The sequence below is a fragment of the Malania oleifera genome, chromosome 2, assembly GCF_029873635.1.
Source record: "Malania oleifera isolate guangnan ecotype guangnan chromosome 2, ASM2987363v1, whole genome shotgun sequence".
Classification (NCBI taxonomy): domain Eukaryota; kingdom Viridiplantae; phylum Streptophyta; class Magnoliopsida; order Santalales; family Ximeniaceae; genus Malania; species Malania oleifera.
The window spans coordinates 24068687-24085341 of NC_080418.1; the positions used below are offsets into that span (position 1 = coordinate 24068687).

The following is a 16655-nucleotide window of genomic DNA, read 5'->3' on the forward strand; positions in this document are numbered from 1 at the left end:
GTGTACCATGCGAGGATGAAACACATTGATGTGCGGTATCACAGGGTTAAGGAACTAATTTCTTCAGGGGAACTTCTCCTTGAGAAGGTCTATACGTCTGATAATGGGGCAAATATGTTGACGAAACCGGTCACGATGGACAAGTTCAAGCATTGCTTGGACTTGATCAACGTCTCCAAGAGTTAGAGGGGAGACAGACCCAATCTTTTGGCTCGGGAGGAGCAGCAATTGTGCTTTCAGATTTCCAAGGTGGTGAATATTCACCAAGGTGGAGATTGTTGGAGATGTGGCTCATATTCGGAGCGGATCACATGTATTGGAGAAAGTTATGTGAAGCGAGGGACAATTCTATGAAAGGGGTCTGCACCACTGAGCCGTTGACTTGGGCCAAATCGTCAATAGTTTCAAACAGTACGCGGGACTATTTTCTTAGCACCAAACAGTCGACTGTTTGCCTTAAATAGTCGGCTATTTCAGTCAGCACAGATTACGTGATTTAAATTCGAGGGCTTGTAGATTAGGCTTATTTGGAGGATTTTCCTCCGGGGGATCACTATAGAAGTAGTTTAGGTTTACTAGAACTCTACTATAGGCATTAGGTTCATACTTAAACACTATTGTAACCCAAAGATGTAAGCTTTGACATTGTTCATAGTGAAAATCGAAGTGCTGCTCTTGTAAACGTAGGCTATTGTCAAACCACGTATATCTTGTGCGTTCTAGTTGTGTTTTATTTGTTCTTATTATTGTTTGATTGCTTCTTTAGTATATTTCATCATTGAGTGTTTGCATTAGTGAGTGTTGAGTGATTCGTGATTGATTGTGTGCTTCCACTGCGCGTGTTTAAGTCGGACGAAAACACCCACAATATTTGTGAATATTAATCTTTTTTCCCATTACTCTTTTCAAAGTAGCTGACATATTTGTACTTAATTGACATGTTGATTTTTGGAAATTGACTTAGAGTCTAGTTGATCTTTCAAAAGATTTAACAAATTTTTCAATGTTGAGAAATTTTTAAAGTCTACTTTACAAAGGATCAAATAGTCATTAGCAAAGAATAAGTGGCTAATAATTGGACTAGTTTGATGCAATTTGTCTTAAAAGAGTTCTCAAAATTCAATAGCATATTTGAGTTAGAGTTGCCACGACCTCTATAAATAAAGTGAAGAGATGTTCCAAAACAAATTCACACATAATAAGTTTAGGGGGCATTTGATTTAGAGAAGAAAAAATATATTCTTATTAGATGATAGTCTTAATAGTTTCAGCATAGAGAATTAGATGCCTACCTTATATGAGAATATAATTGTTTAGTTACACAGGATGTCATTTTTATATAGACATTTCAAGAAATTGGCCTTTACACACTTGACTTGTATATAAATAACATATAAAGAAATAATTATATATAATTTTTTACCACAAAAATCTACTACAAATATGTCTGTAACTATATTCATGTCCCAAAATTTTGATCCATCATAATTTAAAAAAAAAAAATTCTGACTAGCTAAAAGAATTGGAGACTATAGTATCAAAATTTCAACCATGATAATATGTTACGCTTTCATTTTTTATTGATTACCCTTTTTTGCTATTATAATAATTTATTATTTTCAATTTAATAATAATGTGTAATAACATTATATCATTGGGACACTGACGTCCAATGAACGATAATATCAAAAATAATTTAACCTCAATTTTTACATGAATATTCCCATAAATTTTACCCATGACGAAAGGACATAATGGCCCTATATTCTGTGGAAATTTTCTCTTAGAAAGAGTGAGATTACCGCCATTGTAACCCCAAAAGAAAAATCCAAATGTGATGTCACAATATTAAAAGATATCACAAAACAAACGTTCCCTTGAAATATTATATCATTATTAATTTCCCCTAACACTGAGAACAATTATTTCGAAGGCCACACATTCCACTTACCCAATAGTTTGTAGACTCAAATGAATTAACATTGATTTTCCTTTTTCTGCAAGCCCTCCCATCATCAAGTAAAATAGAAATTCATGTTTTACCATCACACATCCTCTTACCATTTTGTCTTCAGCTGTCATGTGGGGGTTAGTTCCCTTATTAGTTCGATGAACACTGGAAAAAATCTCCTCCAGTGCATAACAGGGGTCACCATACTCCCGAACACATACCAATTTCAATGTTTACACAAACAATTTCTTGATGGGCCAATGAGATTAGGAAAATATTACCACAAAATAGATAGATATACTGAGAAATTGTGTATGGTCGTCCTTCCTATGTTACTCGTAATAATGCCTAGTGTTGCATACCAGTGTGTTTGTGCTTGAGCGCGCAAGAGAGCGCAAGAGAGAGAAGGCAAATTTCTAGTACCTAAATCAACAGAATGGAGCTGATGGTCTAAATAATATTGTTAAGACTGACTTGGAGACTGAGAAATCTCAGAGATGAGTAGTTCCACAATAAGAGAACCGAGCACAGGCGTCCTGCCCACAACAGCACTTACTCTCCAGGAGCTGACACACCTTGCTTAAGCCTTTCTCTCTTCATCTTTTTCTTCGATACAGGCTTCTTCTTCCTTGGCGGAAGGATCTTTTGTGCATATGTATACAGCATGTAGTTTCCGACAAAGAAGATCAACAGTAGCCCCACAACAAAAATCAGCACTACCAATCCAGGGTTAAATCCTTTGGCTTCAGCATTCTTGATCGCATCACCCTGCCAAACTAAAGTCAGCCAACAAAAGACTAGCATTATGCAATAAAAGTATTAGAACCTTTGCTTGCACTGCAGACCATGCACAAGTAAGGCGTAGCTACATTCAGTAGAAGGGGGCAACTGGGCCCCCTATGAGAAACCATAACACCCTGAGCAGGTGCCCAATAACTTGAATAGACCAGAAACCTGTATAACTGAAAAAAATACAGATTCATTCCATGCCAAATGCGGTTTTAAATCATTATCAGTTACTTCATTAAAATTCATGCCACTTACATCTGAGTATATAGCAGGTCTTCTCAACCAAAACTCTATAATATACAACCTCAACCCAATTATTTCCAGTCACCTATGTGTATATTCAGTCATTGTTCTTACCATATCTCTTACGCACAGGGCAACATGTCTTTTATTGTGACATAAATCATTTTTGACCTATTAGTCTCAACAGCAATCATAAATTTTTGGACAAACTACAACCCACCCCCACCCGCCTTTTCTCCTCAACCTTGAGAGCAACACATTATATCCCCAAAATTTTTTTAAGTGAACAAAGAATCCTAAAGTTTTAAATTTTACAGCCTTCTATCAATATCTAGCAGAAACACAAAAAATATCAAGCGCATGTTTAGCCATTTTCTATAATTAACCAAATCTTTGCACTGCATCATAGCGGGTGTTTATGCCCTATTGAAGGCAAAGAAAGCATGAGAAATGTGCTTTTAAAATTGAAGGAAAAAATTGCATGAAGTGTGAACAAAAGGGCATATTCATCAATATTCATCATTGACATTTTCATTATAAATTTAAGTCGCTTGTAATCTCGGCAATGCAAAGGGCAAAGTTTTTTGAGTGGGCTTTGGTGTAATTTACCCCAAAAATTTACTTGTACTACTCCACCTTTCTGCCTTGTTCCAATTGTTTGTACCAACAATGATCCTCCTCATTCTTAGTCCCATTAACCTAAAATATTTCATTCCAAATTTTCTTGTTATTTATTTTACATCATCTTTCTGAATATTTAGGTAGAGTTTTTTTCCTCAATGATTGTTGTACTAATGAAGGAAAATTGATCTCTAATCTAATTTACCATCCCATAACACTTCGCATAAATTGTAGTACAATAAGAAAGGACTTCTGAACTCTAGAACTAGCACTCATTCAAGTAGGTTAGTGGAAATTAGTTAACAAATCACTTAATTTTCTGCAACATTTTGCATCCTTACAATATTCAACTTTTCTAACTTTCAAAAATTATAGAACACATGCATAATGCTCTTTTAAATGCTAACAATATCCTGTCCTATGCATGCTTGTATCAAACCTAAGTTACAAAGAAGTTTATAAATTATATTTATGGGACCATTCCTCAAAAAAAAAAAAAAACGCGTGTACCACACAATCTATATATGAACTACCAAAAGCTCTAATTTCTCAATTTTTTGAACATTTTACATATGCTTTGAACTACAAAAATTCAAATGCAATTCTATATAATTCAAGATTAACACCACCCACAAAACATAGTATTCAATTTTATCGAACACCAATACAAGGCACTACAAAATCTATAACCATAAATTTGATGCACATGCTTTATGCACAACATTTTGCAAGTATTTTATTATTTAAGAATCATAATACACAAAACAAACATTTTCCTTACTTTATAATTGGATAAAGAATCCATCACAAACATACACACACAAATGTTTATTCAAAAAATTTATAAATATGCTCATTTGAAAATTTTGCAAAATTTATAAAATATGCATTTTCTTAGACATGCCATGTAACATTATTTTGCATCCCATACATCACCCTCTATTTACGATAAATTTTTATTAGACATGTGTATTATGCTCTTTAGGCATCATGTCTTTATTACACATAATTCTTCGACATGCATGCAGAGACGAAGTATGCATATGCATTCATATAGTTGAATCCCAATTTCTAGATTTTGAGGACACCCAAAGTCCATAAAAAAATGAAACGCTCTATTGTGTCTATGAGTCTTGAAGGCTAGTTTTTGAAGCCTATGGAGAGTAGATACCTAAAGTTATCTTGGCAATTACCAAATTTTGGGTTTCTTGGAAGGCAATGCCAATTGTCAAAGTGACCACTGTGGTCTCTTTGTTGAAAGCAGAACGTTAAGTGAGTGTGAACAACAAACCAATCCACACAACCAAGCTATGTATTAGCAAGATGCAACCATATTTACAAGTAACAAACAAATATGCAAGCTATAATGTGAGCAGAAATCAAGGCAAAATGGAATATGGTAAAGGTTCTACTTGTATTAATATAAACAAAAAGGACAATGGAATAAGCGCAAGGGAGTTGCTAGTCAACAGAATATCGTATAACAACTAACCAAGTGATGTGGGTGGACCAGCACAGATGACTTCTTGACATATGTTGGGACCGTGGGAAGCCAACCATGGGATGGATTGACATGGAGGCTGAAAGGCTTGTTGGGTCTAAAGCCCAAATGTGTTACGTTTATTTAATTCATTAAGCTTGAGTTGATGTGGGATTTGTTTGCAAGTAGGTGTCTTACGGGTGGGTTTGTGATTTTCTAGTTTTTTCTCTTTCCTAAACTATAATGTTTCTGTCCCGTACAAACAGGTTAGTTATTTAAAAATTGAATTAACTGAATGCTTTCCCCCCATCTATCTTCTTCTTCTCGCTCTCCTCTCTCTCTTCTTGCTCTTGATAGCTGTTCTACATCATTTGCTATCAAAACACCTTGATACTCCACCTTCCTCTTTACCCCCTCACCAGAGTCCACCTTCACAAGCAGAAGCCAAGAACTAGCCAGGATGCAAACTCTCGTCGCCAAAAAACATTCAAAGCCCTGCCACGCAAATTTCTTTATCTATATAAAGGACCGAGAAGGCTAAGGTAAATTTACCCAAAAAAAAGTCAAAAACACACATCTTATTCGTATAGTCAAGTAACGAACTCAAACTGAGATTCATGGAAAACATGCAAGATATAAGGTCATTTACTTGGCTTCAGGAACAGTCATGATGACAGGCAACTCAAAATCAAATTTAATAAACTAAAATTTTAATAAAAAAGGTCTAAACAGTTTTCCCTTTTTCTTTCCTTTTTTTTGGCACAATTATGAACAGTTAAGTGTATTCAAAGGTACTCCACCTAGTACAGCTGCATCTGTCTTCAGAGTTTAAAATCCCAAAGTGGCAGTAATAACAGGTGCAATGAACATGTAATATTGTTAAATAAGTAACTATATTGATGACATGCTGCATTCAAAAAGTACAGAGACTAGAAGGGCACTCCACCCAGATCATATATTTTCAATGTTTGCTCCATGATGACTTCGCTAACTCAGGTCCCATCCCTAATCATTGTCTATTTCACCCATATAAGTCACTATAATAAAAACACACATCTTACTCCAGTAACCTAGTCATAATTTAGAATGTCTAATAAAAACCTAGTCCATGAGTGGAAAATGAATAGCCCAAATAGACTACACACATTTTTTTCCTATTCTTGACTTCCGCTTATTAGCTACCAACTTGACTATCGCTTACAATTTACAACAACTAGATCATTGGCTTATTCATTCATTGCAAAAGCATCAAAATTATAATCCAACTCATACTTGTCTAGAGCCTCAACACAGACCCACCCCTGCACTATTTTTGACAACAAATCCTACTCCATAACAAGTTGGGATTTCAAAGCCCGCAGTGGAACCAACAAACTAGATGAATGATTCAACATATCAAATTTCTTCCATCTAGTAAAAACCCACATCCCTAAATATGGATTGCATGGCTAAAAAATGTGCTAATTCAGTCTCAATATTAATCATAAAAAACCCACATTAGGTTCAAGAACTGAAAAACAAGGTCCATTTTGTGGCCTCCAATTTGTAGTTGAGAAAACTGCAAAAGAACGGCAAGGAAAAAAAAATCCCCATAAACCCCCTTGTGGTTTAACCAAAAAGCAGTAAGCCACTGAGTCTTCCTATCGTTTTATTGTGATCATTAAACCCTCTTGTGAAACTCAAAATTATGAAAAGAATAACACTGTCAAGCTATGCTAATTCAAATGTGTGAAAATAGCAAATTACCCTCATGTAATTAATCAAAATGAGGAATGAGAGAGATCGTTAAGGTCTCCAATACCCAACTGTGAGAGTAGCAACAACGGTCTCATTGCCGGTGGCTTGAGGTGGCAATTATAACACATACCCAATATATATATATATATATGTGTGTGTGTGTGTGTGTGTGTGTGTGTGTGTGTGTGCGTGTGTGCGTTTGTGTTAGATATGTATGTACATAATGATGTAAATATAAATAATTACATCAATCCATATCTACGTAAATATATACATGATTATAGATATGTATTAATTAATAAAATAATTATGCATATACAGAGATATACATGTGCCTTTGTCCTTGTCTCGGGGTATGTACACAATTAATATGTTAGTTAATTAAACATGCATATTGCTTATTGATTTTTATACATTTTTATTTATACATGTATGTATAAAAATTTTAAGCTAGAAATTCATAGAGTTAGTAAAAGAAATCCGAGTATCTTGAGGACTCTACAATCAAGTTGTGGCGATGAATCCTTAATAATTTGGGTTAGAAGCTAAGATTTACTTGGTGAGAGCTCTGATGAACCACAAAATAACCCTTAACTATGTACGCATGTGTGCGTGACAATGTAATTAATTACATAATTATGTAATATATATAAGTATATGCAAAAAAATGTGCATAATTTTGATGTACATTTATACCTAACCAGATTAGCATTTACAAGGATTCAATTCTATGTTTAAGCATAAAAGTAATCTCCAATATTTAAAAAATTGTGATGTATAATTTACCCAAAATTGTGATCGATGTATGGTTCTTTAGAAGTTTAAAAAAATATTTTTTTTTTCATTTAAGTGTATTTTTTTGTCCATAAAATAAAACATGAACCTGACATATTGGTTAATTGGTTTCCACCAAAAAAAAAACTAACAGCATTATAACCTTTTATAGTTATGAAAATGGAGTTCAGTAATCACAATAAAACCTCAGAGTTCCTCTTTACTTTTTAATTAAATCACAGGGAGGATATATATATATATATATATATATATATATATATATATATATATTAAAAAAGCAAAAATCTGAATCTCGACTACTACGATTACAGTTCTGAAAAATGAAAACGCCTACCCCGATCAAGCCACATTGTTGCTTTAGATGTTTTAATTAGAAAATTTTGCTTTCTGGAGCCCGAAATAATGCATTTCAGTTCATTTCTTCCCCATTCCCAAAACTTCCTCACGACCTCAGCAATCAATTGAAGCTAGAGAGAGAGAGAGAGAGAGATGGGAATCGAGTGAGCTCTGAAAGCGTACCATGCGTTCAAAGGACGGAGGGACTTTATCAGCGAACTCGAATTCATCATCCATTCCGAAAAGCGAAGGTGAATCGCTCGCTCGTGCAAAATGCTTCTCCTACAACTGCATGCATTCGACAACGAGAAATCAGAGAGACTCAGAAAGAAAGAAACGAAATCCACGAGTCAAATCACGCAGATTTTCAAAGACAAATCAATTTACGACCCTCTGAGCTGAAGATTTGGTGGAGACACAGAAACACCAAGAGAAATAGGATCATACAACGGAGATCGCGGCGGAAGAACGGCAGTTTTGCGAGATCTCCGCTGCAGCGAAAAAAACGGAAGATGAATGGCGTTTTAAAGGAGAAATTATTATGTGGAAATTATACGGGGATCTCCCCTCCACGTGGGCATTCCCCTGGCTATATTTTAAATATTAGACATATAACAAATTAATTTTATATTTATTAATATATTAAAAAATTACTTTTAATAAATATATAATTTAAGAAATAATATAAATACGTGGAGGGGAAGTTACTTTTATAATTTATCGTTCTATCATATACTAATTAAATTAAATATTGATATATAATTAATAAATCTTAATTAATTATTTCTTTTCAAAATAAATTCTATTTTATTTAAATATAAATATATCTTTTTACCTTTTATGTATTTAAATTTGTACATTTTTAAAAGAAAAAAAGCACACTAAAAAGTAAAACAAAAATTTGAGTTGTGACATATCATAGTCATATTTATTAAAAGAAAAAAAAATTATATTTCAGAGTATTATGGATCAGACATATATAATTACTTTTAAAAAAAAGGAATATAAAATTATCTCAAAATATAAGCATATTATACAAGTTCATTTCTTAAATCTCTAAAATCGGTCACATTACAATAAGATTATGATATAAATAATAATAAAAATATTTTTCTTAATAATTGTAAAGCATATTATAAAAGTTAATTTTTTAAATCTCTAAGACGGGCCACGTTACAATAAGATTATGATATAAATAATAAAAAAATATATTTTTCCTAATAATTGTAAAAAGAACGTATATAATATATATTTTAAAAATCACTTTTGGAATAGCTTCTCATTAGGAAATATACATAAATAAATTTTTTATTATTTTATTTTATAACTTATAACTCCTACTTAGGTAAGTCTTCTGAATTAATCTAGGCGGCACCATATCGGAGGGATGAAAACATTGTCACCCACTCATTGACGCATCTCTATATTAGGTAAACCATAAGACACATAATAAAGAGCAAAGAAAAATTGCCCCCACGACATGGCATGGTGGAAAGACATCAGCAAGTAAGAAAGAGCATCGGGAGTTCAATTTCAGAAAAATACACTCACGGAGCCAGCAAGGACCGTGGATGGTGAGAGTTCGTTCTGTGAGCCAGTGAGAACCGTGAATGGCGAGAGTTCTTTGTGAGTCAGTAGAGACCGTGGATGGTAATGAAGATGTGTCCTGAGAGTCGAATTGGCCGAACGTCCAACTGATGCACAGAAGCTGTGTCCGCATCCGAACTTTACCCTGATCAGTAAGACTTGGGAGCGGAGGACGCTGATCCGTAGGTTTGATACCGCACCAGAGGGTCCGAAGGGCTCGTTGGTGGCTGGAGTTCCTATGTAACAAAAAAAAACAAAAGAGTAAAGAAAAATTTTTACAATCTACTTATATGTCAACTTATATATATATATATATATATATATGGGTAAACATATACTCTAAATTTTATATCTATTCTATTAGGTAACTTAATTTATTTTTCATCTTTTCTTCAAGTAAATAAGATCATGTTATGTCTTAAAATTAAAATTTTTTTCTAATTTTTTTATGTTATTATTTTTTAAAAAAGTATATAAATTTTAAATACATAAAAGGTAAAAAGATGCATTTATTTTTTAAATATGAAATTAAGAAGACAAGAATTTATTATGGGAAGGAATAATGATTAGGATTTACTTATTTGGTCTATTTAGCCCTTGTTATCACTTAATTAGATTGGGTTATAAATGATGTGATAGACCCAATCTATCTAATAATTTCTCGATTTCAAGACCATAGAGCCGCGATTAAGAATTTTAATGACATGTTTTTTCACTATATAAAAATAATAATAGAAAATAAAAATAGAATAAAATGGAACAAATTTTATAATGTAACCTACTAAATATATTTATTTTAAATATATATATATACATATATACATATCTATATTTAAATATTATTATTAAGTAAAGAATATTGTGGTTTTTACCCATCTATGTTGTGTTTTGTATTTTATTATTCTCTAAAAAAGTAATAAAAATTTATAAAATTTATTTAAATTTTAAATTTAAATAATTTATTAAATTAATTATAAATTCACAATTTCTAAATATTGCAATTATAAAATAACTTGTAAATTGAAGTTCTTTTTATAAAAATGATAATTGAAGAAAAAAAAAGATAGGGGTTTCTCTTAAAAATTATGACTATATAAATTATTTTTAATTTAAAATTTAAACTAAACTTAATTTTTTTATTTTTTTAAAATTATTTATTAACCCTTAAAAATAATAAAAATAAAAAATTATAACTTTTCATTATTTTCTAATTTCTCATTATCTCTTAAAAAATAACGTAAATTTAAGTCCTCATTCCGAACTTTACCCTCATCAGCGAGACCTGGGAGCAAATGACGCTGATCCGTAGGTTTGGTGCCGCACCAAGGGATCCAAAGAGCTCTTTGGTGGCTGGAGCTTGGAGTTTCTATGTAATCCAAAAAAAAGAAAAAAAAAAACTTGCATTCTATCCTTAACACCAAAAGAAAATCAAACCCAATGTGAAGTGTTATATTTTTTTTATTAACAATAAGTAATAAATGTGAAATGTAAATCTTATCGAATATAATTAAGGGGTTGCTTGGTATCGCTGTCAAAAATTAGAGAAACAGAAATCAAAAACGAAAACTAAAAACTTGAGCCAAAAATTAAAATTTGGAAACTAGCAATCTATTTGGTTAACATTTATAGAATTAATACAAATTAAAATTTTAATTAAAAAATGATCATTTTCAGTTTAAATCAAATAATATTATAAAAATATGATTAAAATAATAAAATTACAAATAATACACATTAAAAATTACTATAATAAAAATAAAATTTATTATAATTATTCTACTTGATTTTTCTATTTTTAAAATTTACTTTACAATAAAAATTTTATTGGGCATGACAATTGAAAAATTGTAAAAAAAATTGTAATTGGCTTATTATTATTTTTGAAATTTATGTACATTTTTCTTTTACTTATATTTAAATTCATATAATCATTTAATTTGATTAGCATTTAAAAATGTATAAAATGATTAATTTAATCTAAAAAATTTATTTCAAGATATTAAAATTTTTAGCAACAGGTTGCAAAATAACTAAAAATCATAAAATTTGATTTTTCAGTATTTTCGCAAACAACTAAAAACCGGTAATAGAAACAGAAAGCTGACAACATAAACAAACGCTTTTTTATAATTTATTTCTTCACTATGGAGAAAAAAACACATAAAACAAAAGGCAACAATGATTCCAAACATGCCCTAAGTTAACGATGACCGTGATGATGATGACGATAATAATGACAATGACAATGACAATGATGACAATAATACGATAATAATAATAATGGTAACAATTTCTAAGTATTTATTGTCAAGATAAATTTATCTTCACAATTTAAAATTTAAAATTATGTATTTAAAGAAAATTAAAATTTATATTAGGTGTAAAAATAAAGAATTACAGTGAAATCTTAGCTTACATTGAAAAGCAAATCTTACATTAATTAAATTCAAACACTTAGCAATTAAAGATACAACAACACTGATTGATGTTTCTTTTAAAAAAAAATGATTGAAGTTTTCAATAAATTAGTTGTTCAAATTGACCATGTTAGTATAATTGATAACTTATACATGCAATATAAAATTCTTACACAAATAATGCTAAATATTACGGAGGCCCAAATGGTGAGATCAAGTTGGATCAAGCAAGTGAAATTCACTCTACTTCACTGTTCATGATCTTGTTAAATGGACCCATATTTTCACAGCTCCCTTTCCTTCTAACCTAACATTGATTGCCAATCACTTGAATTTGAAACTTATTCCATTGAATCTTATGGAGAACGCAAGTTATGCACAAATGCTTAGTTGTGAAAAATATTTTTTTATTTTTTATTTTAATTTTTTTTAAAAAAATTATCAAAATTAATTATTTAGTTAATTTTTAAACATTTTATATGAATAAACGAACAATAATAAATAATTTTGACACCTGTGAACCGTATCAAGTGAGGAGATATCACTTAGAGAGGTGGCTCCGCCTATAAATAGTGGCCAAGTGAGGGGATATTATTGGGAGAGGTAGCTCCGCCTATAAGGAGCGGACTGAGTGAGAGGATATTGCTCAAAGAGGTGGCTCCGCCTATAAGGAATGTGTAACATAGTGGCTCCGCCCAATTAAAGGAGTGGTATAGTGAAAATCCTTGGGTGGTTTGCTCAAGGCGAGGACGTAGGCGGGAATAACCAAACCTCCTTAAAATTGTGGTGTTTGATTTCTCCCTCCCTACACTATTTAATTTCTGCATGTATATGTTTACATGGATTTTGTTGTGACTGCTTATATATTTATTGTGATTGTTTTACATACATGCTTTAAATTTTGTTTGTGATATTCTTTGTGAATCGGTAAATTAATTAGCAATAATTTTTTTAAATCCAATTCACTCTCCTCTTGGGATTAGACCAATTCTCACATTTGGTATAAGAGTCTTGTTGCAAAATGCTTAAACATTTTTGTTAAAGATCGCATGGCTCATATTGGTGTATCCCCGTTTTATGAGGGACAAATCTCTGCAAAGCCTCCAATATTTTGTAGGGAAAATATTATCATTTGGAAACTAAGAATGAGTATTTTTTTATCAAATCTATGGATTGGATGGCTTAGAGAGTAATTGCTCAAGGGACTTTTGTGCTTATAAAAATTGTTAATGATATTGAAATTCCCAAACTAGAAAATGAGTTGAATGATAATGACATAGATTTAATACAAATAAATTTCGGTACCATGAATATTCTATTTTGTGCTTTAGATACTCATATTTTTCATAAAATCATGGCATGTCAAAATGCAAAGGAAATATGGGAAGAACTCTATAAGAAGTATGGAGAGACCAAGGAGAAGGAAATCACCACTCCAAATGATTCGAGCTCAAATGATCAAGAGGGAGAAAATCATTGCCTAATAGCTTTAATCGATGAAGAGGTTGAAGAGGTACATGTTTCTCCTTCTACCTCGTTTAATGATTCATGTAATAATTCTTGTGATGAATCTTGTTGTAAATCTAGTGGTGAATCATGTAATGAATCTGATAATGATAGCATGTCATCTTATGAGGAACTTTAAAAGAAATTTATCAATGTTCATAAGATTCTAGTTAAAGATGTCTAAAAAGAAAATAATTTTGTGAAATGAGAATAAGAATTTGGCAAAACATTTAGAAGACTTAAGAGAATCTCACAAAGAGAATCTCATGTTACCTTAGAAAGGGAAAAGATTGAAAAGGACTTAGAAATTAAGAGATTAGAAAGCAAAAAAAAAAAAAGGTGATAAAGGATCTGGAAGATTTAAAATCCCAAATTTCTATTGAAAATGAGAAAAATATACTTAGCCTAGAAAGTAAAATAGAAGACCAAGTTAAGATCATCTATACTTTTACCAACAGCAAAGAATACTTTGATAAGTTATTAGGTTCACAGAAGATGACCTTAGATAAGAAGTGCATAATATTTAATGGCATTGAAAATAAGAATGTTGAAATAACTTTAATTCATAAATCTAATAATCCAAGATCATCATGTTATTCAATTAAGAAAACTAAACGCTGAATAAATACCTGAATCCATAGATGTGTCTGATTTGATTGTCCAACAACCTTTAGTCGAGAGTTTTGATCTTCCACAGTCAAATCCCTAAGTGTCTCACTTGTGTTCTTCTCTTTAGATGGGGAAAGAAAGAATGTGAAAATTGTTTCTGATTTGACTTGGGGACCATAACCCTATTATGTTTTCTTTATATACTAGGTTAATTTTAGAAGCCCATCCGTCCTAAATTAACCTAGTATTGGGTTTCTAAATATTGCAAAACTCATACCCAATAGATGTTAAAATAACTCAGTAAAATAATTGTTCTTAGATATGTGAGTCCACAATAGCAAATTAAAATTTTCTAACAAAGAAGAGAAAGGATGTCTACATGAGGGTACTTTGTAAAAGTCTCAAAATACTATGCTAGTACCTCCTCTAGTGTATATGCTCACACCACATGCTTCTTGTACAAAAAGAAGGGTCACATCAAATTTGATTGTCCATTTAAAAGGAAAGGTGTGAAACCCAAACAAGTCTGGAGAGTCAAAGAATTACCAAGTTCTAACCCATCAAGGCTCAAAGAAAAATGGGTACTAAAACAAACCCCAAAAACTCGTCCTTAGATCTTAGGTTTGAGAATCTAGTAGAGTTAACTCTCCATGAAAAAGCGGGCAGTGATAACTAAAGGCTTAGGAAAAAGTTTGTGCTTAAAATGTCAAATCTTAGTATATGCATTCACCATACTAAGAACATTAGAGAATCAAGCCAATATGAAAATTCAAGTAATATATTCAATCCAATCACTTAATGTATATATTATAATTGGTTAAAATATGAAAATACTGGCTATAACATGCTAACCTTTGAACTGAAAAGGAATGACAATTGCATCTGCTTGAATGAGACATATGTCTCCACTTAATTCATATCATTCCTTCGAAATGTTTACAGTAAAGGTTAAGGGCGCAACTAGCTAAAATATCTTTAACCTTATATTTAACATAAATCATAAACTCTTAAATAAAATCTCAGAAGTATGCTCGGGTAAATCCACTTCCAAATGGACAATGATTCTTTACTTGGTAAATGATTCTTAATGCTTAATTCATGCTTAAATATGAATATCTTAAGTTAAGCATATTTTGTCCATTGCACAAGTTTGATCTTTAGGTAATTCATCATTATACTATGTATCATCCACCCCTAAAACTCATCTTGGAGCCTTATTGCTTGATCATATTCAAGGACTTTCAAAACTCATCCCCATGATAGATAATTTAGTCATCACTAGTAACTCAGATATCAAATTCTATTGATGAATTTTTTTTCAAGCCTGGTCGTAAGCACATATTATCATGATCAATCCTTAATCTGCTGGTGCTTATTAAAAATCCCCTCATAATCAATTTTAGAAACATCTAATAAGGGATTCAAGGTCTTCAGAAAATCAAAGCAAATACTTCATCTGTGCTTAGTCAACAATAATTCTCTTGGCTATTGTAATATAAAAAGTCCTCTCTTCAATAGGAACTCTTTACCAAACATCGATCATACTCGGTAAAGAAGTATACTTTCATTATTTTGTATCCTTGCTTAAAGTTATGAACAAATTGAAAGGATACTTTCCAATAGTGGCAAATCAGAAATCACCAAAGAGCATTGTTTAAGAAAAATTTACATACTTCTAAATGCTCTTTGCCTAAGCAGTTAGGACATATTCACTAGCACGAAAATATTTTAAATAATGTCTACTCATAATCACTTCTGAATACTCTTCTGAACTCATTATTGAATTATTATTTAAGAGTATTTATCCAAACTCCTTTCATAAGCTCTTAAATATAAATCAAATCAATTAGAACTTCATATCCTTAGAATAGTGTTGAATGGCTAAGATGATTGCAATAGGTTTCAATCTAGATGAAAGTACAAATTTCAAAGAGATCTATGCATGAGTAGTAAAGATGGAAAGTTATTCGAACTTGTGCCCTTCACATGTTGCAGAGAAATTAGGCTTACTTCATTGAAGGGACATTGTTTGAGACTTTTTTGTCCGTGAAGCCTAAGCATTCAAAGCTAAATTCAAGTTATTGAAAATTGAGAGTATAAGATGGTAATGAATAGGCTGCATAACTGACGGGGAGTAGCTCTCTTAATATGTAACTTCATGGTTCTATAAAGTAAATGCACTCACAATCTTATTTTGTTTATGCTTGCATGCCTTTGTGAAAACACACTGCTTTAAATTACTATTTATAAATTGCTGAATGTTTAAATTCATTTGATGGATGGATAATTTATAGAATGAACTATCTCAGGGCCATACTGAATTGTTGAGAACCATCAGCATGGTTGATGCAAAATGCATGTTGGTAGTTGATTAAGAGTTTTGCATGCTGATTGAATTAAATGTCATCTGCATAGCTGATGCAGACTTTGTGAATTGCATGTTGTAGAAACAACTAGGCTTTTGGTGCATGGCCTTGTGAACCGATTAATCAAAAAAATGAACTACTTACAAATAGCATGCTGCCAAAATTTTTTGTTAAAATAGATTTTTCCTAAAATGCTCTACATCATATACACGTTCTAC

At 31.5% G+C, this 16655-nt stretch overlaps 1 protein-coding gene across 2 annotated transcripts; it reads right to left on the minus strand.

Moving 5' to 3' along the window:
• Window positions 1–2217: 2217 nt before the first annotated feature.
• On the minus strand, window positions 2218–8538 carry LOC131147885 (DNA-binding protein S1FA-like). 2 transcript variants are annotated; one of them, XM_058097524.1, is made up of 3 exons: window positions 8400–8538; window positions 8136–8240; window positions 2218–2719 (listed from the first exon to the last, which is right to left on the minus strand). In XM_058097524.1, the coding sequence occupies exons 2-3, from the start codon at window positions 8187–8189 to the stop codon at window positions 2504–2506; spliced, it is 270 nt and encodes an 89-aa protein (XP_057953507.1). In that variant the 5' UTR covers window positions 8190–8240; window positions 8400–8538; the 3' UTR covers window positions 2218–2503. The 2 variants fall into 2 exon arrangements, with proteins under 2 accessions (XP_057953507.1, XP_057953506.1); XM_058097523.1 differs by having other exon boundaries at window positions 8343–8523.
• Window positions 8539–16655: the final 8117 nt, after the last annotated feature.